Raw genomic sequence first — 23,801 nt, 5'->3', positions numbered from 1 at the left:
TGTTGATTGTTGTAGTTCAAGAGTATGATGATGTTGTATACCTCTATATGATCTAGAGAAGACCTATTGTATTGTTCTCTTTGTTGATGATAGTGGAATTTAAGTGGCTTACGAGTCCCGTGGTTTTTACTCTCGATTTTGAGAGGTTTTCCACGTAAAAATTCTCGTGTGTATTGTGTGTGCTCGATTATTGTTATTAGCTGATTTGGTACTAAATTGGGACTGATTTAGGTTGGTTTTGATATAGCTTGTTTGTTAGTTTCCTCACGGGTTCATACGGGTCGGAAAAGTATTGGTCAAACGGGTTTGTTTCCGCTTTGTAGATTGTCCGTTGTGACTATTTTCCCATCATGATCAAGGTCCCCTATCACTTTACAAAATGCCATCATCATCATCATCATCATATCTGATGTGTCATGCCAGATGGGATGGAGTGGACTTTTGGGTCGGGGAGCAAAACTTGTGGCATATATATGACTACGATAACAATGCCACAAATGACTGAAAACAGTAAAAAGTACTACTAGTTATAAAAATAGATATAGACGACATATTGAACAACACAAGGGTTTGAAGATAAGTGACTTAAGAAATTGCAATGGACTAGGGGTCTAAGAGGGTGCAGAAGGTTCGGGTTTGACCAGAGAATTTGGGTCGGGTTGATCGGGCGGGTAGATAAGTGAAGCGAGTGAAATGGGTATAATGCAGAGTGCTTTTGACTGAAGAAATTGCATGGGAGCTCCAACATCCTCTACCATAAGCTTAGCTACTTCACGTTCTGTATCATCGTTTGACCAGTTCTACCATGCAGGCCGATAATATCCGTTTTCACTTGCATCCCCCTGAACATCATTTACTTAATTAGTATGTGTCAATTCCAACCCGTTACAAAAATATGGGTGGGTCGTTTCAAATGCTGCTATGGTACAAATGAATGGGTTACCTCAACAGACTGCAAGGGGACATCAGATACAAGTTGTGCCACTGCACCAGCTCCACCCAGCCTACTCATGCCAAGAACATGCTTTTGCTAACTCAGTCAGTGACTACATGTAGAAAACTCATATGCATGAACGAAAGACATAGCAATATGCCAATATATGACCTAAAGGAAAGTTATGCACACAAATGAGAAGACTGTTAAATCCAATAACAATTTAGCATCACTTCTATATCTTCTAATAGCATATCCAATTTCTAATTGTATTTATAAAAAAAGGCACCAGCTTTTAAAAATTTAACCCACGATCTATAGCATAAAACCATCAAATTTTCAAATTTGACTTGTCCAATTTTAAACCCAAATATTGAACCAAATTAGCACTTATTAAAAACCATAAATACCACTTGTAACATGAAAACGAAGTGACTTCAAAACTAGAATACACTACGGTGTAATAGACAATTTAATTAATTACACTAATATAAAGAAGTAACAAAATCATACCAACTCCACCTGTGCCCCCAGTTAGAAGAACAACCCTATTCTCGTTGTAGTCCTCGACATATATGAAGAAACCCACCATATATGATCGAGGACATGATCAGATTTAACATTTAAGAACATATGAGGGAAAATATGACCTAATTGATAGCCGTAGTAAAATTGGGGGAAAATATATTAATTTCCAACAAGGGGTGTTAATTGAATTGGGAGAATGTATGACCTAATTGAAAGCTCTAATGAATTCATGAAAAAAACTACTCCTTTCAGTCCCAAATATATTGTATTCACACAAAAACGATCAGTTTTAGAAAATTCCACTGACTTCTTATTCCAGCAATAATATATCTTCTCTCTTCAGAATAACCTCTCAGTGGAAAAAGAATCTGGACAATTAATTTGGGACATCTCAAAATAAAATAATGGACAATAGATTTGGGACGGATGGATTACAAATTATAATTTATAATTTATAAAACAGGATAATTAATAAATAATAGAGTTTTTAACATATATATATATATATATATATATATATATATATATATATATATATATATATATATATATATATATATATATATATATATATATATATATATATATATATATATATATATATATATATATATATATATATATGACCCGTGAAATCGCGGGTTTGTTTAAACGAAACAATTTATTGACATGTTTTAGACATCAAGTAAATGTAAATGGTGAAGTCATTTATTTTAATGACTCATTTGACTAAGAATCTTGCCGTTATTTTTACAGATATATATAGAGATATGGGTATGCGTGGTACGGTTCCGGACCAAAATTGTTCGGTTCGGTTCCGTCCCGAATTCCAAATTGAAGCAAAAACATGGACAGAGGACCGGACCAAATATTATCGGTTCAGTTCGGTACGGTACGGTTCGGGTATTTTTAGTGTCATTTTCGGTTTTGGTCCGGTTCGGTCCGGACCGAAGATCGAAAATCTGTAAAATTATGGACTAAGGACCGACCGAAAAAGGTCGGTTCGATCCGGTACGGTCTTCGGTTCTTCCCGTACCATGCACACCCCATAGAGACATGTATTTTCGCATACATATGTAACGTAATAAATTTCGTAAAAAGAATTAATATTTGAATATTAATAATTTAATAATTATAATTATAATTATTATATTAAAATTAAATAATAATAGTAATAATGTTCGCTTAAAGTTGAGTATTTTTATTTTTAATAATAATAATAATAATTAGTAATAATAAATGCCTTTTAAATTTTTTTTGAAAATTAAAATTATAATTTATGAGAGATTAGTATTTCCTTTTATAAAAAATTTCCTATTATTTTTTTAATTAAATTAATATATAATTATGATATCATCATTATGAAAATTAAGGGGTAATTAGCTTAATAATGATATGATCATTTTAAAACTTTATATGACTATATAAATATATATGTCCTTATTAAGTGTTAAATTCACATATTTACCCACATGAGTACTGTAATATCAAATAAGCCCATCTTACACATACGAACCCATCAAATATACCCAACTTAGACTCCTTAATTTTCTAATATTAATCACGTGTATATATATATATACCCTAATTTTTTTCCAGCGACAAATAATTAACCACTCTAGTTATTTTTCTTCTTGTTAGCCCATGGTTGCTCGATCAATATTAATCACGAATGTCCTGATTCTTTCGTCCTGATCAATATTAATCACGATCAATATTAATCATGTATGTATACCCTATTTTTTTTTTGTCGCTGTTGTTGGATGCTACTTTACTGCAAAAAAAAAAAAAAAAAAAAAAAAAAAAAAATATATATATATATATATATATATATATATATATATATATATATATATATATATATATATATATATATGGTTTACAATATTTACAATAAAAAAAAGTACGTATTGGTGTGCGCAGAAACAATTGTAAAAGAGTTTTAAACAATAAAAAAAATGAGGTGTTATTGATGGTGAGGTCTACAGTTGGTGAAGTCAAGACATATAGAATGACTATTTTTGTGTTGTTCTTTTGGCTATTTGGGGTATTAGTCTTGCTTTATATCCTCTTTCTTGGTCAGATTCTGGTATTCCCTTCTGGTGCTTTCCTGGATATCTGTATTAATCAATAAAAAAATTTAGTTCTTCAAAAAAGAAAAATATACAAAGTACGTAATAGTGGTATGATCGTTGGCTCTTTCTCTTTCTTTTTATAAATGTTTATTTTTATAATAATTAAACTATTGGAACTTATAAATGCTAAAAATTAATTAATTGGGTATATTTGATGGGTATGTATGTTTAAAATGAGCTTATTTGATATTACTCTACTCATGTGAGTAAATATGTGAATTTAGCATTTAACAAGATGATATATGTTCAAAACATACTCGTAGAATAATAGATATAATTTAATAATTTATTATTAATATAAACCTCACGGTTGTGTAATTATTTTTACACTGTTTATTACTAGATATTTAAATATACGATAATAAATCGTTACATCTTTGGAAGTGAGCAAATTTTAAAAATATCTCACACTCGGTATATGCGTAAAAGAAATTAACGTGAAGAATTAGCTACTTTGATGTAGTGATTATGTGTCACAACTCACACGGTCGGTAGCCATTAATATTTGAAATTGAATAAGTGCATGGTCCTAATAATAACATACGTCTTGGTTACTTGGTTACTGAATTTGTTATAATATCTTAAAAGATTGAGTTAAATTATGTTTATATCACAATACAGAAATCGTCAAAAGACAAACACTCGTGTTACACAAGAATAATGTCGCTAAATGATTATCAGATGAGGCCATATATATATATATTATCTATCATCTAATATTATCTATCATCTAATAATATATATTATCTAGCATCTAATAATAATGTGGACTCACTGGTTCGATTGGAGAGCATTTGTGTGTACATTTACAATTTTTTTTACTAGCGCTGCTGCTGTGTACTTAATCATTAGATTTGAAGTACAAGACGATGAAGATGAAGATGTTTTGTATGAAGATGATAGTTGGAAACCTTCACTCAAATGCATTCATCCGGCGGTGTTACTGGTCTTCAGAATCGTTAGTTTTCTTCTCTTGTTTGTTCTCCTCATCTACCATGTCGAGGATAATGGAGGAATACCATTCTACTACTATACAATGTAAGTTCTTTTTTCACACCTTATCGACACCCTTATCGCAGATGCTTTTTTCACACCTTATCGTATCGTATGTACTTTAACGACAAATGACATATACATGCAAAAGAATGGAATGCAATTCACATCATTTGCTTGTTCAACAACACCCTTAAATATAACAACCTAAGATGACCTCATTCAAGTACGAAGAGACAAGCTTTTTGATGGCCTAGGGCTCAACCATGAGTTCTTAATGCTGCCGATGGGGGTCATTTCTGTCCCCGTGTCTTTTAACCTCGTAAATCACATCGATCCGTTTTATGTTTCTTAGTTGAGTTCTCCATTAGATTGAATACAAAACCTTCACTCTTTAACTTTTTTTTGGGTAAAGACAAATCCTTCACTCTTTGACTCCAAACATTTGAGTTTCGGATAAACAGGGGTTCTACCACGTTTGTAAACTTATCTGTACTTGGATGTAGCTCAACATCAAGGTCAATTTCATCATAATGTGACACGATTCTTCTAAGTACTAAACCCATAATTTAAACATATTAACTGCTTTCATTTTTACAAAATGAAAAGATATGTTACAATTTGGTGTAGTTAACCATCAACATAATTCTTTTGATTAGAGGAGATGATGATGATTACAATTACACAGATAATGATATTGGTGAATATTTCATTTTACAATTTTGGAAGAATTCGAACTTTCAGGCTTATTTTTTATAACTTGTCCGTTAGACTCAAACACGCTTTGACCCGAATCCATGCCCATAAACCCGCCCATTTTTCCAACTGAAGAATTTTGGATTTTGACCCAGGAGTCAACGACTACGCTCATAAGCAATTTTATGGAATTCATTTTTAATTTACCATATGATATTTTTAGTTTTAATGTTTGTTCTTTTGCTGATTGCAGCTGGGTTTTTACAATGAATATCCTCTACTTTTGGGTATGATTCTTCAACATCATTAAATTCTTCATCACCGTTTATCTGTCTGTAACGATAGTCTTTTTTTCTTATACTTATCAAGATACTATCTAACTTACAGATTGGATTTTTGCTGTCATCATATGGATGCTATAAGCATTTCCATGAAGATTCTGGTGAGAGAGTGATTTCTCAAATTTTTTATTTTTTATTTTTTTATTATCCACGTCTTAATGAAGATCATGCTTTGAAGTAGCTTATATTTAACAATTCTATAGATTTTATTGGCCCACGGGAGCGAACAAAAGTTGCTGACTTCTGGACTCGCTACCTGCAGATCATATTCCAGGTAAATTTCTAATAAGATTTGTCCGTCTTCCTTAACCACAAAAAAAAAAAAAAAAAAAAATGGCAACAACCATTTTTATTTTTCAGATGCAGGCAGGTGCGAGTCCCACTCTTTAAAAATACCCGTGGTAGGCTTACTTACCATAAGCCGGGTTGCCCCGTGGGAAGGTTTTACCGACCTATTCAGGACCCAGATCCGACCCGCCTGTCTCTCGGGATGGTTTAAGGTTCGGATCCCTGTAATATGGTTCGGGTTTCCTGCCCGAACGTGTGTGTGTGCAAATGATGAGTGTCGTTGAAATAAATGATACGCTGATGCAAGCTTGCCGTTCAAAAAAAAAAAAAAAAAAAAGATGCAGGCAGGTGCGATGGTGTTGGCACTTAGTATTTTCTGGGCTGCCAAGATTCTCCCGCTTGTCCGTAACACATCTAATATGGATTCGGTTAGTATATGTTTACTAATATTTTTTGTTATTAAATTTCAAACATATAATTTGTTTACGTTTTTTTCTTTCTTGTGTTGATGACCTATAATGTAGATATGCATTCACTCAGTGAATCTATTGCTCATGCTCGTCGAGACTGCACTAAATAACTTGGTATGATAATATACTCCTACCAATTAACTAGCTTTGAAATTTTTTCTATTTCTCACTTCGACTTACCAATGTTTTCGATTTGAAGAGATTCCCTTGGTTCCGGATAGCATACTTTATGCTTTTGACATGGACTTTCACTATTTTCTACTGGATCTTTCTTTCAGGCACTACATTAGGGTAAAAAATCTGCCTTTTATGTCTTTTTATTTATGCATACAGGAATTAATGTATAGCCATTAAATTTCTTGTGTTTTTTTATTTCTTGACAGTTCGCCTTATACTTTCCTTAGCATGTCTTCTCCATTCTCCCCATTGTGGTAAGATTATTTATATATACACTAAAGTGAGCAAAATTCATACCTGACAAACGGGTCGGGTTGGGTCGAGACCTAAATGGGTTTGGTTTGAAATGGCCATGGGTCAAATGGCTCAGATTATTTAGATGGGTCAAATGGTTCTAGTCTAAATGGGTTGGTTCGGGTTTTGTCGAGATCCGAATGGGTTTGGGTCGAAACGGATCATGCGTCAAACGGGTCAGATTTTTTTATTCATATTTTTCAGTTTTCACATTGAAACGTTAAAACGCGAAACAAAATATTTAGCTTGACCCAACAGACCCAACCAAATTTTAGAATTTGAATCTCAATTGCCTGGTATAGCGAAATTATAGTATCTCTTATTTTGTATGATGAAACCGAGTAAATTCAAATCTTTTATATAAATACTGCTACTTGTTGGTACCAGCCTCACACGTTCCTTGTCACGGGTTATTTGTTGGGTTGGTAAGACTGAAGCGCCTAATCATCTCAAAATATCTTCCTAATCAACAACCTGAATTAAATGGGTTACCCCAACCTTAGGTCTCAAGTGCTTTAATTTATGAACACTTATAGATTCAGGAATGTCATTTAATGTCTAATTGTCATGTAACTATTTAATGTAATCCTACTTCTAATTGAAACTTTGTAACTAACTAGTGTGTTTATCAAGTAAAAGAAGGTATGTATTCTATTATATTTGTTATTTTCTACGTTATTTCTATCTTAGTGAATCAATTTCATTCGGGATGGATCATCGTATCCGTACATACAACATTTGACAGGTTACGAAACGAGTAGCTATAGACACAAGTTACTAGTCGTATGGTTCACTTTCTTAAATCTTCCAGACTACATTTCAAAGAAATTGCCTACAAACCAAATTTAACGAGGACAACAGCTAAAACACTAGGCAAATCTAAATATCTAGCAATAATAACAAACACCAAAGAACAACTAGCTTCATTATCCATGTCAAAAGATACAAGTATCAATTCATATTGTGTAGATGACTTTCTACGGATCTAGAGGTCGGTCTATGTCCGGATCTCGTGGCGGAAACACGAAATCAAGCTTAATCGAATAACGGGTCAAGCGATAAGCGTCTAAGTCGAATCTAGGTCGAATCCTAGGTTAAGACGTGGCCTGATGGTGTTATTTCGGTGGTAAAAGTGGTCGGAGACGAATGGGGACGAAGGGAATCGGAGAGGGTAGTGAGAATGCGTAACCCTAATCTGTTCCAGAGTTCCCGTATATATAATACCAGATGTCGACAGTCGGCCGACTGTAGTCTTACAGTCGTCCGACTGAGCTAGTCAGTCGTTCGACTGAATCTACAGTCGTCCGACTGAGACTTCAGCAATAATAAGATTATGTAATTAATAAGAACGCAAAGTAACGATTAATCATTAAGAACACATTACAAGACAGAGTTAAGCAACAACGAATAAGAACTAGGGATTCACGAATATGCACCAACAAACTCCCCCTAAGACCTAGTTCTATATAAAGTATCTGTCTTGTCTTCAACCCTGTATAGGATCGGCATTCATGCCTCGCAGATAGCAAACCTTGGCGACTTTGCTAAACTGTCCTGCTTGGACACGATTCTGGGGTCGATACATCATCCGACTGAAATGCAAAGTATGAATGTCAGCTTTGGAACAATTCCTGAGCCAGACCGGATCGAGAACACGGATCGTATCATTGTCATCCCCCTTCGTCTTTTCCAACACAATGACGGCTTCCTCTGAGCGATCGTCATAATACCACCAACGAAAACGTGGGCTAAAGTTTTGCGGCATCTTTTTCACTGGTACTTGTCTCATGTAGCGCACCGCATCATATTTCACAATCTTACGTCTTAGGCCCTTTTTCTTGTTTGTGCGATAAAAAATCTTTGGAAACTGAGGTCGAAAACCCTCGAAGTTCTTTGATTTGAAAGATGTTTTTATCCACTTTGCCAAGATATCGGAGAGTCCACTGATCTCCTGATATAACATCCGTAGCCTGGCAACTTGCATGAATTCATAGTAAGGCAGAGTCTTAAAATCCCAAGGGTTTTTCATGTAATCCACTCCACCTTCTTTCTTGATCGCATAACAATTCAACTCTTTAATCCAGGCCCAAGCTAGGACTTTCCCTTTGCCCATGTGCTCGTCCTTCTTGGTCACATACTTCAACCAATTGGGCTCGAGTTTCGGCTTTTCACAATAATTTCTGCAGCGCAAAGCAATTTTCCATTGCGCTTCCAAAACCTCTACCTTTTCTTTCAAAAACCTTACCGGCAAAAACCCTTCCGGTAACACCTCTGTTCGTTCTTTCTCTTCACACTTTCTGTTCAAAATCTCCTCATTCATTTTCTCAAAATCAGCAAAAGTAGGGAGATCATCATCAACTCCCTCATACCGTGGGTAATCCTCCACCGGTTCATCCTCTATAACAACATCATCAAAAGAATTATCGGTTTCACCAACAGGAGCAGGTTCATCAACAAAATCATCATCACTGTCTCCAACCGATTCAAAAGAATCATCATCAAAGTGGACCTTTGACGACGACGAGGCTGCATTTGCGTCAGCATATAAATTCGCTTCTTGCTCTAGACGCACCAGCCGATCGATGTCCTCCCTAGAGAGGTCGTGAGGAATCTCCCCCTCCTCTAAATCATCAAAAACAGAAGAATGATTTAGTTTATCTTGCATTGCTATGAACTCCGCGACAGTTATAACCTGTAACGGAGTCGGATGTAAAGGGTGGTCGGTGTCATACCCTTTTGCCACTTCCAAGTCGAGCTGTTCGTTAAAATCCCCAAACTGGCTAGGTCCACCTCTCTCTTCAATAGTCTCAACCACCTCCAGATTCTGTTCTAGTTCTTCGAGTCGTTTAATAGCCGTCTGAGCCAAAGATTCAGCCCGAGGTAGGGCTAAAGCGTGACTATCCGACGTCGCTCTCAGCTCATCTATCTCTTTCCTTTGAGCCTCAATCAACTTCTGTTGGGCCTCATAGGCTGCCCTTAACCACTTGAACTCTTCTTCACGTTTCTTCTTCTCATCTTCAGCAGCTTTTTGAAACTGCTCAAAGTTTTCACACAGCGTAGCGTATCGCTGACTTAACGAGGCTACATCAGGGTTGGTTAGGGTTAAGGTTCGAGTTGATTGAGTGGGTGGAGGTTGTGGAATTGGATCTGTTGGAGTTTGAGTGACAGGAGGTGTTTCTGTTGTAGGATTTGTTTGGGTTTGGGATTGAGATTGGATGTTTGACGAAGACTCGCCAGGTTTCAGAACTTTCTTCATTAACCTCATACGTTTAACCCTCACAGCTTTAGTTGACACTTGTGGAGTTTCCTCCATCTTTCGCTTCAACGCCTCGGCCGTTTCGGCCGGCAACTCCTCACCTTGACCACCGTCGACAGGACGATTTTCTGGCTGAGCTTGAGGCGGTTGATCAACCTCTTGCTCACCAACAACTTCAATCTCTTCCTCTACATCTGATTCACTGTCTGAGTGACGACAAGCATCACCCTCTGGACAAACGTAATTTGGATTGGCTAAGTGACCAATCAACCTCTTAAACGGAACATCAGCCGTCCCCTTCTTCTTTTGTTGATAACGCGTTAAACCAACCGCGTTCAGGTGAATCAACTCAATAACATCCTCCTTGATTTTACGCAGGTCAGGAACCTGACTATCTATTATGATCTGGAGGAATCGAGGGTACATCAGGTACTGTGACCTTGTGTCAGCCTTGAGATTGCTGACAAGGTTATCGAAAATAGTCTTCGAAAAGTTGTACGGATGATTTAACGCTAACGCAACAAACATCGAGCACAAAACCGCAGATAAACCATCGTAACCTCCCTTCAGAGGGCTCAAACAACGAAGAATCACGTAAGTCAAATAACGATACTGAGGACAGAACCGCGTCCTTTTCACAGCACCAACAACGATGTCATCCGCATACCCACATCGTTTCAAACACTTCCTGACCTTCTTCACATTTAGCATTGTCGGCATTTCATCAGAATCGGGAAAACCTATAACATCCCTAATGATTTGCGTAGAAATACGCACAACCTTCCCATCGACAAGCCCTAAAATCACTGGCTTGTTATCCTCAGTCACTAACTCAGCAGTTTCCCAGAACTTCCTCTGGTGTGAGTAGTATGGAGTACGCTCAACATTAATAGCGTTGAAGATTCTCGAACGCTTCAGAAAAAGAATAATGTCGACGAACCCATAGGCCTTGGATTCGTCACTGGTCTCGTTTAAGTACGCACAGACGTTTTGCTCTTTGCTTGCCTTTAAACCTGGCAAGTCCCTTGACAACGGAACAATAGGAATTTCTTCCTGAGTCTCCTCAGACGATCGTGAGGCAGTAGGTTCAGTAGTAGCAGACATATCTGCAGAACCAAACAATTCACAGAAACTAGAGACTTAGAGCATGACCAATCACAAAACATAACATCAGGACGAACTACGCAACCAGGCCAAACGTTACGAAATAACCCTAAAAGTCAAACTGAAACATCTACACTCGTGCGAGTGTCAGGTACACTCGTTCGAGTGTCACTTCACTCGTTCGAGTGAAGACTTCGGTCGTACGGGTGAAACAAGAATCTTGGCCTGGTCAATAGCAAGTACAGTCGTCCGAGTGTAGATTCACCCGTCCGGGTGACAATTCATTCGCTCGAGTGAAGTTCACACTCGTGCGAGTGACGAACGTCACTCGTCCGACTGAAGTTCATCAGATCTGTTTGGGTCCGATGGAAGATTTGGTCAAATACGATGTTTTAGAACCTGTAATTCACAGCGAATAGCCTTTATAGGCCGCTTAACGTAAAGCACAAACCAATTTGATGATTCAACGGTCCAAAAAGTCTTAATTTAAACTTGGGTTTTCAAACACAAAATCATCCATAACTTGCGAATCTGTACGAGTTAAAGTACCTGAATATGAGCGCTGAAATCACAAGACAAAGATGAGTAATAAAAACGAAAGCAAAAGCTCTTTTCTCAAATTCGAAATCCCAGATAAAATTCGCCAATTTTCACAAGTATTTTGAATCGACTGTCGTTCATCTCCTTATATACCAGACAGACACAGTCGTACGACTGTACGCCAGTCGCTTCACATTTTTGTCACACTCGTCCGAGTGACATCTCACTCGTTCGAGTGAGAACCTCATTCGTACGAGTGTACAGCAGTCACTGATCCCATATTTTCACTCTCAGTCGTTCGACTGAAGTCTCACTCGTGCGAGTGAACCCTTCATTCGCTCGACTGTCGCTTCAAAATTCAAAAAATCAACTTTTTCTTTAAACTTCACTTTCCCAAACCGTTTGCTCAAAACTCCCCCTGGGACTGATCTTTCACATTAAAATTCATCACATTTAGTCCAATTAGAATTCCAATCATAATTAAGTTCCATTTCGACAAAGAGACATCATTAAAAACGACTCTTATCAGTCTTACTACGCTAACAAACAAAACAAACGAAAATCTTTTTGTATTTTTCTGAATGAAACATAGCTGAAGAACAATTAAACATAAATGAAACAAATCTACATATGAAACTAGCAAACATTAAGGAACATATTTTGTGAGATAGATAACTTTGATAATTCAGGGATCAGAACTGTCATTAAGTTGTAGTTTATGAACGTTCATTTCATAAGATTTAAGTACCTATAAGTTTTATCTTCAGCTCTTGGTATTAGCACACGACTAGAATTACTGACTGTCACCCCAGACATTTTGATGATCACGTTATATTAATTACTTTGACATATTACTATGTTTGCTTAGATCATAGAGTCAGTCCTCATTTCAGATCGCACGATGTTTACGGTAGTCAATTGAGCACGAAAATCCCGACGCTGTCCGTTACCACGAGTGCATACTTTGGATCTAATTGTGAAGGAAGGTTCTCACAGTAATTTTCGGAATATCCCTGTCGACCATGAGCCTCTACCTTGACTTAACACTTTGAAACAATTAGCTCGGCTAGATCTCACAGAACCAGTATCCTGAATACATGCGTCAAGAAGTTGACCACTGTCGCTAGAAACCCCTTATGCCGTATTCTAATTATTATTAAAGTTACTTGGGAAACGGAATAATAATCGCATATGATGGCCTAACCTATAACTTCAGAGATTTTTGAGATATCTCCTTGATTGCCTAAACTTAAGAATACACCTTGGTATTATCGTGAAATGATCTGAAACATGAACATTCTTCGTGTGTAGAATTCATCTCAATCTCGTTCTTGACGATTGATCATGATTTGAATCCTTGTCTTCTTCAGAACTGTTGACTTCAAATGTCTTCTAGACCAACCAGTTGTCTCAAAATTTTTCTACTAATTTTTTTCATTTTTTTTCAATTTTTCATTTTTCATTTTTCATCTCAATTTTTTTTTTTTTTTTTTTTTTTTTTTTTTTAAAACAACGGTTGTCTTTGTGTATCTTGAACATGATGTCTTCAATAAATGTGTCTTCAATTGCTTTTCAACAGCCCATGATTGTCTGTTTATCTGAAATATGTTTACCTCGGTGTACACTTAAGTATCTACTATTTTGAGTGCATATTTGAGTATTAATTTCGATTCTCCTAATCTTGGCATGTAAGGTAACTAGAAACAGTGTGCACGCATAACAGAATACATCGCCTTGTATTGATTTTCTGAGTATTGTATTGCGAGTACTTAATACCCAGCGCTAATTGTCTCGCAGAGAAAGTCTCAATAGGGGATACCCTCACCTTTTGTTGATTTCCCCAACAATTATTTCTTTCATACGCACCTGTGGTAGTTAAGTGACTACCATCAACCGCTATAAACCTTTCCACGATTTCCTTGTCAAGATATTTACTTGGTTGTTCGTGTGATCACCTCATTCCAAGATTAGGTCAGTAAGACTTACCAATACACCTTTGATAAAAGCCTATATTACATACGCTTAGAACGTTAAACATACATGATCAGTAAAATTTCCTCATCTCCCAACAAGGTTAAATAACTCTTTTTCCATTTTCTATTTTTTTTTTTTTTTTTTTTTTTTTATATTTTCTGATGTTGCGATTTTCTTCCCCCTAAAATACTAAAACCGAAAATCTTTTTGGCTTTTTGGATTTTATCTATACAAACAGAAAATAAATAAACACACAAAAGTGAAAGGCAGTAATGTTACAGAAAAGACTATGACTCGAGTTATTTTTCAGTCTCTTTGTCGGGAACCATGTCTTTTAAAAGCTTTAGTCCAATTTCAGTTAATAAAAATTCAAAACGTGGTCTATCAAAAGCTTTTGTGAACAGATCAGCCCTCTGTTCAGTAGTCCCAATTTGAACTACATCAATTAAACGTTTTTCATAACAATCCCTTATAAAGTGGTATTTAATCCCGATGTGTTTAGTTTTTGAATGGTTTACGGGATTCTTAGTGACCGCTATGGCGGCAGTATTATCAACAAAAATAGGGGTATTAGAAATTAGCAAACCGTAGTCACGCAGCTGTTGTTGGATCCAGATAACTTGAGATGTACAGCTTGCTGCAGCAATGTATTCCGCTTCACAGGTAGATTGAGCTACCGCAGTCTGCTTCTTACACTGCCATGTGACCAACCGCTTTCCTAAAAACTGACAACCCCCAGAAGTTGACTTGAAATCCTTTTTGCATCCACCATAATCCGAGTCACTGTACGCTGTTAACTCAAACCCATCCGCACACGGATACCACAAACCCAAACTCGGCGTTTCTTTCAAGTAGCGCATTATCTTCTTAACGACCAACATGTGATGAACATTCGGGTTCGCCTGATAACGAGCACACAGGCAAACCGCAAACATTATGTCCGGTCGAGACGCCGTCAAGTACATAAGGGACCCAATCATGGCCCGGTACAAAGTCTGATCAACCTTCGCACCGTCCATATCCGGTGAGATGCCGTGATTAACCGAAAGAGGTGTCTTAGCAGGTCTCTCAGCCTCCATTTGAAAACGAGTAAGAATATCGGCAACATATTTCGTCTGGTGTAAGAAAATGCCTTTATCTGTTTGTGCAACCTGGAGACCGAGGAAAAACTTGATTGTCCCCAAAGAACTCATCTTAAACTTGCTCTGCATGATCTCCTCGAAATCATCAACCATACCTTTGTCTGTAGACCCGAAAATAATATCATCGACATAAACCTGTACCAACATCAAATGCTTCCCCTTTTCTTTAATGAAGAGCGTCTGGTCAATAACACCCCTCCTAAAACCATTCTCTATCATGTAATTGGACAAGGTTGCGTACCATGCCCGCGGAGCCTGATGCAAACCATACAAAGCTTTGTCTAACTTGTAAACCTTTTCTGGAAAATGCGGATCCTCAAACCCAGGCGGTTGCTCAACATACACAGTCTCATTAATCTTCCCATACAAAAACGCGCTCTTGACATCCATTTGGTAAACCTTGAAACCTTTGTAAGAAGCGAATGCCAAGAAAATTCGAATTGCCTCCAGTCTCGCCACTGGAGCAAAAACTTCATCATAATCAATGTCAGGGATCTGAAGATATCCCTTGACCACTAACCTTGCTTTATTCCTTACCACTATACCCTGCTCATCCTTTTTGTTCTTCAAAACCCATTTCAAACCCAGCGGCTTACAACCGTGAGGTGGATTAACAAGCTTCCACACCTCTAAGTGTCTAAACTGCAACAGCTCTTCTTGCATTGCCAAAGCCCAATCATCATACAATAAGGCTTCGTAAACATCTTTCGGTTCGATCTGACACACAAAACAAGAATGGGCATGTCTGAAGATCCTCCCCGATCGATTCAGTTTCGAGTAAAATGCTGTCACAACATTAGCACTTAATGATTCAGTAGGTTCCGAAGTTGAGGCTTCGGTAGGAGGTTTACCCGGAACACCAGTATCATCCACAAAATAATCATTCAATCGACACGGACGTATAATATTTCGATTCGATCTACGTACTCCCCCTACATCACTGCGGGGTGCTTCATCTGATTCGGACCCTGAAGACTCATAAGGACCCGAATAAGTTTCGACTAAAGGTGGAACCGGCTGTTCTTCTTCCTCTTCTGACTCACTACCAGTAACAGATTGCTCAGCCTCATAATCACTTGTATTTTCCAACTCAGGAACCGAATTGGAAGTAGACGGAACATTAGCATTCGGAACAGGAGTAGGAACACTAGTAACAGGAACATTCGCTGCAGAAGATCGAGTCTCCCACAAAAACTGTGCAGCTAAATCTTCATCAGTAACTTCTGGAGGAAGATTAAACGAGTCAAAGAGATCGTTGTAGTCAAAGTGCCAAGCAAAACCCTTAACTGTAATAGCCTTTGGATCCATCTTAGGCACCTCAACCTCATAGTGAACTTCAACACGTTTCGTCTCTGTGTTATACACCCTTTTATTCGGATTCCCATAACCTAAGAATATACCAGTAACAGCTTTCGGGTGAAATTTACCACCGGTATCTTTGATCATTATAGTGCACGGCGCACCAAACGGTTCTAGATATTTAATGTTAGGTTTCCGATTTTGTAGCAATTCATAACAAGTCTTCCCGTGCCTCTTAACAACTAGCACACGGTTCATGATATAGCAAGCAGTGTTCACGGCCTCACCCCAAAAGTTAATAGGAAGGCCCGAGTCCGCTAACATGGTTCTAGCAGTCTCAATTAACGTACGATTCTTTCGCTCAGCTACACCATTAGACTGTGGGGTGTACGCAGGACTAAACTGTTGTTGTATCCCTTTCTCTTTGCAAAAGTGGTCCATGTACTGATTTTTGAATTCAGTACCATTATCAGTCCTAATCTTCCTTACCTTTAAGTTGTACAAACTTTCAAGCTTCAAAATTAACAGTCGGATCTGCTCAAACGTTTCCGACTTCTGTTTCAACAACACAACCCACGAGAATCGTGAGTACTCATCCGTTACCACAAGACAATAAACTTCCCCTGTAAGTGTTTTCTGCTTAATTGGACCGAAAAGATCCATATGTAATAACTCTAGAGGAATGTTAATCGAATGAACCTTTTTCGCGGGATGAGATTTCTTTGTCTGTTTCCCTTTCTTACACGGAACACAACCATCCGGAATATGAAAACTCTTAACATTCAGCCCCTCAACCAAACCTTTGTGGGCCAGATGGTTCATCTTTCTCAAACTTAAGTGACCCATACGCTTGTGCCATAACACTGACTCTTGTTCAGAAGCTTTCGAGACAAAAGCTTGTTGACCACCAACAGCAGCAGTGGCCTTCTTCATGTCAAGTATATATAAGTCTTTGTGTCGCGGCGCAGTCATAAGGATCATATCTTTAGGAATCTCAAACTCTTTCTTCAGAATGTAGCTGTTCTTATCATCAAACAACACTTTGTAATTCTTTTCAGCCACTTGGGAAACAGACAGCAGATTGTGAGACATCTGCTCCACATAATTCACTTTATCAAAACTAACAGAGCCATTTGACAGAATGCCCTGAGCAGTAATATTACCCCCTTCAGCTCCAGCAAAAGAAACTGGTCCACCGTCTATTGGTTTAACATTAGAAAGTAAAGCCAGATTCCCCGTCATGTGCCTGGACGCTCCACTGTCAACTATCCACGTGCTGGTACGTGGATTGTAAGCGACCTGCACAAAACAGTAAATGATTAGATCACAATGGGCACCCATGCCCGAATGGCAGTGGGTTTCCCATCAACACCAACAACCGGCAACTCAACCCATTTCCCTTGAGATCCAGACGGACCTTTAGAGTTGCCCTCTCGTTTTACTTCACTTTTCGGTTTCCAGACTTTTTGAACAACAGATTTTCTATAATAATCGGCAGTCTGGAAATCATTTCGGTCACGGTCTGACAACGGAGAGACTGACCTCTGCCAGTAAACTGGCCTTGGATTGAGGTCAACCTTCCTTTTTGGGGTCTGTTTAAATGGACAAATTCCCGCCCTATGACCTGAGGTCGCACACGTATAACAAGTAGTTTCGGCAGCTCGGTAGCTGTCATCAGAATTCACGGAAGGCGGTCCTCGATATCGGGATCTTTGGACCTGAATTTTGGTAGGTGTGGACTGTCGTTTTGGTGAAACAGGTTTGGTCGGTGTTTTGGTTTGGGGTTTTGCCTGCTGTCTACGACCTGGTGGTATATATTTGGGTACACTACCATCAGTTACTCTTTTGCCAGAAGCATATTCATGCTCATGGTTTAGTCCCTGTTGGAACTTCACAACTGGTGGTGGCGTACTTTTCTTGTTTGAGGGCTTAGATCTATCAGCAGGTTTTACGGTTCTCGGTCTCTGTTTCTGCTCAGTCACCTTTTTAGCATTTGAAGGATTCTTAAGGATGGTGACTGGCTTACTAACAGGGGTTGGTTTCTTCACTTCAACAGTCTCACTTTCACTCTCAGAGTCAGTTTGACTGTCTTCCACAATACCCTCAATAAAGATTTGGTCCTTTGGTTCAACTTTTAAAACCTCAGCTTTTGTGGGTTTGCCGGATTTATCTCCACTTTTCTCCAGTGGGGTACTGGAATAGTCACCCATTAGAGGTGGAGGAATCCCGTCATACCCAAGCCCGGTCTTTCCTACGTTCTTGTGCGAATGAAACTCATGCACATACGACATTCTCTGGTAATTGTCAAGCCTAGCCTTCTCACATTCGTACTTATTCTTATAGGATTCTCTCTCAGTCTTAAGTACTTCCATTTCAGTAAGGTTCATATCTAAAATTCTCTTATTCAAAAGAGCATCAGCAGTTAAACCATCTACCTTAGTTTCTAGGTTCTTGATCTTATCTACATAATCTTGCTGCTTATTCAAGTAAAACAGGGCATCCTCATAATCCTTCTTATTTACAGCTACTTCCTTTTTAAGGCTATCAACTACACTAGCATACTTAGGGCATTCACTACATGTAGTGGGAATCTTATTCAAGGTATCTACAATGGATTCTAACCTAGCTACTTCTAGTTCATAAGCATGGCATTTTAAACAAGCAGAAGTAGAATCATTTGGTACCTTAGGTGTCTCAGAAGTATTTGCCATGAAGGCACAGTTGTCTTTCAGTCCACCTGATTCCTGATACTCCGTTTCCGATTCCAGCTCAGACTCTGAACTGGTACCATCCGAGTATTCATCAACCTTATCAGCAGCATTACCATCACATCCCTTACCCTTAGCAGCAACATTACCATCAACTATTTTTTCAAACCAATTACCCTCAGCAAAATCCAACCCAATAAGCTCATGATCAGACGAATCAGAAGACACATCAGACAACACAGCTTTAAACTTCTCAGCAAGACCCTTTTCTACTCTCTTTCTCAAACACAATTTCACTATCTCATCAGCCCGTTTAACTCGAGCTTCACACTTGCAAACATAACAAGCACAATCACTGTTATAAAAATTATATACGTTTTTAAGAAGACATAACACTACAAATGTTATACATAAATTCTATAATTTATATACTAAAAGGTAATAATATTTTTAATAATCTTAGAGTTTTAAAATATGTTTCTAATTCTTATTATTTACATAAATATATATAATAAGATTATTTATTTAAATCTTTATATATATATATATATATATATATATATATATATATATATATATATACACACACACACACAAAGAGAAATGAATATTGTTTTCTTTTATATATTCAAAACGTTTTATGTTTAAGTAGTATATATATTCTAATAATATATTTTATTACGTCGTAAAATATATTAACGTTTTGGAATATAAGTTTTGTACGTTTTATATTTGAAATACAATATACATTGTGACGCCCCGTACAAAATCATCGTGTACGATTCGTCAACAACGGGGTCTTTACACGGTCAAATACTATATGCTGTTTGAAAACCAGTTTGCATTCATAAAAAGATAGCGTTTTACAAAAGATAACGTGACACAAGGGTCATTACAAAGCCATTATTCAAATAACATAAGTTGCGAATTCAAAATAAAAGTTTCATGATTGAGACATCTCTAAGTAATGCAACGGAAATCTAACACGGCAGGTCCTTAACAGCAATTAATAACACCAAGACAGCAAGTCTAACAGCGGAAGCAACAAACCTCTAAGCACCTGAGAAAACATGCTTAAAACGTCAACAATAATGTTGGTGAGCTATAGTTTAAGTTGTAACAGTAATGTAAGGTAGGCCACAAGATTTCATTGTTTCAAACAAGCGTTTCAAATCAGTAATTCAAATCAGTATGATAAAGTATATGCTTAACCGTGGGCACATGGTAACTAGACTTAACGTAAATATAAATATCACCCCCTAAAAGTACACCTGGCGAGTGCGTATGTCCTCGAAGTATTAAACACCCGTTAAATGCTAGCGCTACTAGCCCGAGTGGGGATGTCAAACCCTATGGATCCATATCTAAGATTCGCGTCTACCGGTTCAAAAACCAATAGTTAAACGTTACCATGCTAAGGGGAAAGTTTATGCCGTTATATAACCCACACATATATAAAGTTTAAGTACTCGTGTCAAATAAGTAAAACATAAAAAGCGCATGTATTCTCAGTCTCAAAAATAGTATAAGTAAAAAGGGAAGCTATAACTCACAGTGAATAAGCAATACAAGTCGATACGAAAGTGTGCAAGTAGTAAGTCGGTCCGAAAGGTCGTCAACCTAAATCAAAGGTTACTAGGTCAGTAGGTTGTCTTTATAAGTTCTATTAGTGCATAAAATAAGTTTAAGTGTCATCATCATCATCATCATTCATCATTGTAAAAGCTGAGTAAGTTTAACAAGTATAGAGATCGAAACAATAGGCTGACTTGGATCAGCTGCTACGACCTCTACGTAAATCGAAAAGACTAGTAGTCAGTGGCTATGGCTCCGTATGTGAGTCCTCTAACCGCTGACCAATTTTCAGAACCTAACTCGTCTTCGTTTGACCGTGGCGACGGTTTAAGTGCGAGTAGGTCAGAAATTTCAGCACAACGTTACAAGGGCGTAGTGACTTTCGGAGGGCCATAAATCCTAAACCGTATATTGGATTAAGTCGAGGCCTAATTGAAAATTCATCTACTCGAAAAGAACTAACTGAAAATAAATTTTCCAGAAGTCCAGGAAGCTGATCAGATCCCTAAAAACAGTAAACAAGTGCTCCGGTGGGGTTCTTGGTGCTTGATGCTCATCACGGTTCTCATCCTTGATGCTTATAGCTTCAAGTGTACAACTCATTGATGGGTTAGCATCACCTTGACCAAGATTCTACCATCAACACACAATATGTTAAGACCAAGTAAGAACACAACTCATTTAAGAGTCTTAGATGGATGATGAACCAAGGTTACATCATATCCTTAGTCTTAACACAAATACAAGTCCTATTTACAAACAAAGTTACAAACTTTACTTCATTCAAACAAGTATTTACAAAATCTAGATCAAATGAAGTGATGGAACCCTAAGCTAGAGAGCTTGGATCCTTTTCACACAAGTTATAAGGTCACAAAGCTAGAAAGCTTGAACCTTTAGTGTTCTTGAAGACCTTGAAGCATAAAGCTTGGATCTTTAAGTTACATGAAGACCATAAATACAAGTTTTGATCTTTATAACAAAATAATGAGACCATAAGTTAGAAAACTTAGATTCAACAAAAGATATGAAGATTCAAGCTAGAAAGCTTGCATCTTGGTTGTTCTTGAAGATCTTGAAGCATAAAGCTTGGATCTTTAAGATACATGAAGATTACAAACACAAGTTTGAATCTTTGTAAAAAAATAACAAGATTAAAGTAAAAAGATTTAGATCTACAAAGTAGGTGAAGATTCAAAGCTAGAAAGCTTGAATCTTCCATGTTCTTGAAGGATTCATGTTTGAATCTACAAGATGTAATCAAGATCAAAGCTAAAGAGCTTGATCCTTTAAATGATGATGATGAACACGTGATTAAGAAGGGAAGAAGAAAAAGAAGAAAAATCAAAAACTTACAAGTTTTAGAATGAGAAAGACTAGAGAGAAAATAAGAGAGTAAGTGTGTGTGAAATGCAAATGAGAGCAAGTGTAAAATGGATGGAATAAGGCTTGTATTTATAGATGGTGAGGAGGTGGTGGTGGTGTCAAAAACGTGGGAACATGGGGGGAACAAGGGGGACAACCTTTTGCTTTATGGTTAATGGTTGTCTAAAGTAGGTGCTTATGTTAGGATCTCATGCAACATTAGGGATAATACTTGACACAAATGCTAGCATGTTCCCTCTAATAAATGGGCATTTGTCTTACTTATTAATGAGTCACTAGCTATTAATAATTGGGCTAATTAAATAGTCCATTAACTAGTGTAGGGTGGGCTAAGGTCCAATAAGGTAGAAAGTCCAACAAGACTAACTAGTAAGCATAAGTAAATTACTACGCGTAATTAAGCATCCAAAGACCCAAGTAATTATTATTATAAAATAATAATTAATATTTTGTAGTCATAATATTCCGATTACGACAAAAGTTAAACGTGTACACAGTACGCAGTTCGTTAAAAATGTCAAGTGACACTAACGGTCATAAAAGCTTCCGGGGTTCAAGTTAAGTAACCTACGTACTTAAAGGTACGTTTTAACATATAAATGAAATAAATCAACATGTAGGGAGTTCCCAGAGTATAATATAGCTCAGTACGCACAAATACGCAGTTTCGCGAAAGTACAAAGCACAAAAGCAAGTCGAAAAAGCTGGGTCGTTACATTACCCACCTGTTAAAGAAAATTTCGTCCCAAAATTTTAGAGGAGTGACCAACAATGGTACCGTATTTGAATAAGAAGGAGTGTATCAAAGTCCCGAGAGACTCGTGGGCTCAAACGTGAGCTGTTTACCTTGAAAGGTGCTTGGGCGTATAAAAGTAAGAATAGGTATATGCCATTGATTTAGTCTCTTGTCCTAAGAGATCAACAAATTGATTTTGTTTCTGATTAACGTGTATATGTCATCTGAATATATGCCCACAAAAGGAAAGATAATGTTTTTAGCCCTACAGGCATCTTCAGTAAGCTGGATGCATGAAATACATCATGAATGTTACTAAACTCATCTAAAACATTGATCGCTTATGTCGCAATACAAAGCTGACAGGTAGCATGGAAAACATGGCGATCACAACATACTACGTGTGAACTTATCCTTTGATGGAATGTAAGCACAGTTCCATAATGTAACTTTATCCTTTCAGTTACATGTTGAAGTTAGGGTTAATATTAACTAGAACAACATATAGTTGTAACCAACGGAGGAGGAAACATATAGAGTATCCATATCAGTGCCGTAAATGTTTTAAGCAGTCCCCTTCCAAGAGGATAACAAGATTCATAGATTCCTAAAGTATCTTACACTACAATTCCGAAAGAAAATCGCACGAAAGGTGTGATCTTTGAACGAGAGTGAACTATCCGAGCGGTTCATCCTGAATTTGTCCTTATACTTAAGGGGATGCGCGGATGAGAGGATATGTGAACCCCTGGTCATAAAGAACGGTTTACTCTAAGTGAAAAGAATCTCAAAAACGATTCCTTGTACCTCAACCTACTGATTCATAGAGATGACGTTTACGAGGGTGTTGCGATTTAGCCGTGAAACATTGAGAGTAGAAACCCGCCTAGTGCTTTCCCTACGATAGGGTGACCACTGAGTGTACATCGGAAAACTGATTTATCGGCCCGCGATTTTGCCAAGTCTAACCTTAAGGGGAACATTTCATGAGCACAAAGACTTCTTAATAATTTTTATAAAACTGCCATCCAAAGTGGCTCAAGGGTTTTTAACAAAGATCTTAATAGTAAGTTTCATCCCTAACGGAGGGCGAGAAGAAGTGTGGTCCATACATGATGTAGTCTAATATGAAAACCTTTAATAAAATCAACCAAGGAAGTTTTGAAAAACCTTTAAACGTTTGATGTGTCAACATAAACGGAACGAAGTTCTTAGTAAATTTAGA

The 23,801-nt window shown here is 37.4% G+C and overlaps 1 protein-coding gene and 1 long non-coding RNA gene across 2 annotated transcripts in view; one reads left to right on the top strand and one right to left on the bottom strand.

Moving 5' to 3' along the window:
* Positions 1-366: 366 nt before the first annotated feature.
* Positions 367-1,655, bottom strand: LOC139859515 (uncharacterized). Its single transcript, XR_011763145.1, has 3 exons — positions 1,448-1,655; positions 944-1,046; positions 367-842 (listed from the first exon to the last, which is right to left on the bottom strand). It is a non-coding gene; the product is annotated as an uncharacterized lncRNA (long non-coding RNA).
* Positions 1,656-5,514: 3,859 nt separating this feature from the next.
* LOC139859510 (uncharacterized) overlaps positions 5,515-23,801 on the top strand; it is a 42,369-nt gene continuing 24,082 nt past the window's right edge. The window contains exons 1-7 of the mRNA XM_071848295.1: positions 5,515-5,573; positions 5,674-5,728; positions 5,831-5,901; positions 6,254-6,343; positions 6,440-6,499; positions 6,585-6,676; positions 6,769-6,816. Of these exons, the coding sequence (XP_071704396.1) occupies positions 5,553-5,573; positions 5,674-5,728; positions 5,831-5,901; positions 6,254-6,343; positions 6,440-6,499; positions 6,585-6,676; positions 6,769-6,816 (437 nt within the window). The 5' untranslated portion in view covers positions 5,515-5,552. The remainder of the gene's footprint in view (positions 5,574-5,673; positions 5,729-5,830; positions 5,902-6,253; positions 6,344-6,439; positions 6,500-6,584; positions 6,677-6,768; positions 6,817-23,801) is intronic.

Source organism: Rutidosis leptorrhynchoides, chromosome 1, assembly GCF_046630445.1.
Source record: "Rutidosis leptorrhynchoides isolate AG116_Rl617_1_P2 chromosome 1, CSIRO_AGI_Rlap_v1, whole genome shotgun sequence".
Taxonomy (NCBI): Eukaryota; Viridiplantae; Streptophyta; class Magnoliopsida; order Asterales; family Asteraceae; genus Rutidosis; species Rutidosis leptorrhynchoides.
This window is presented reverse-complemented; position numbering and strand designations above follow the sequence as displayed.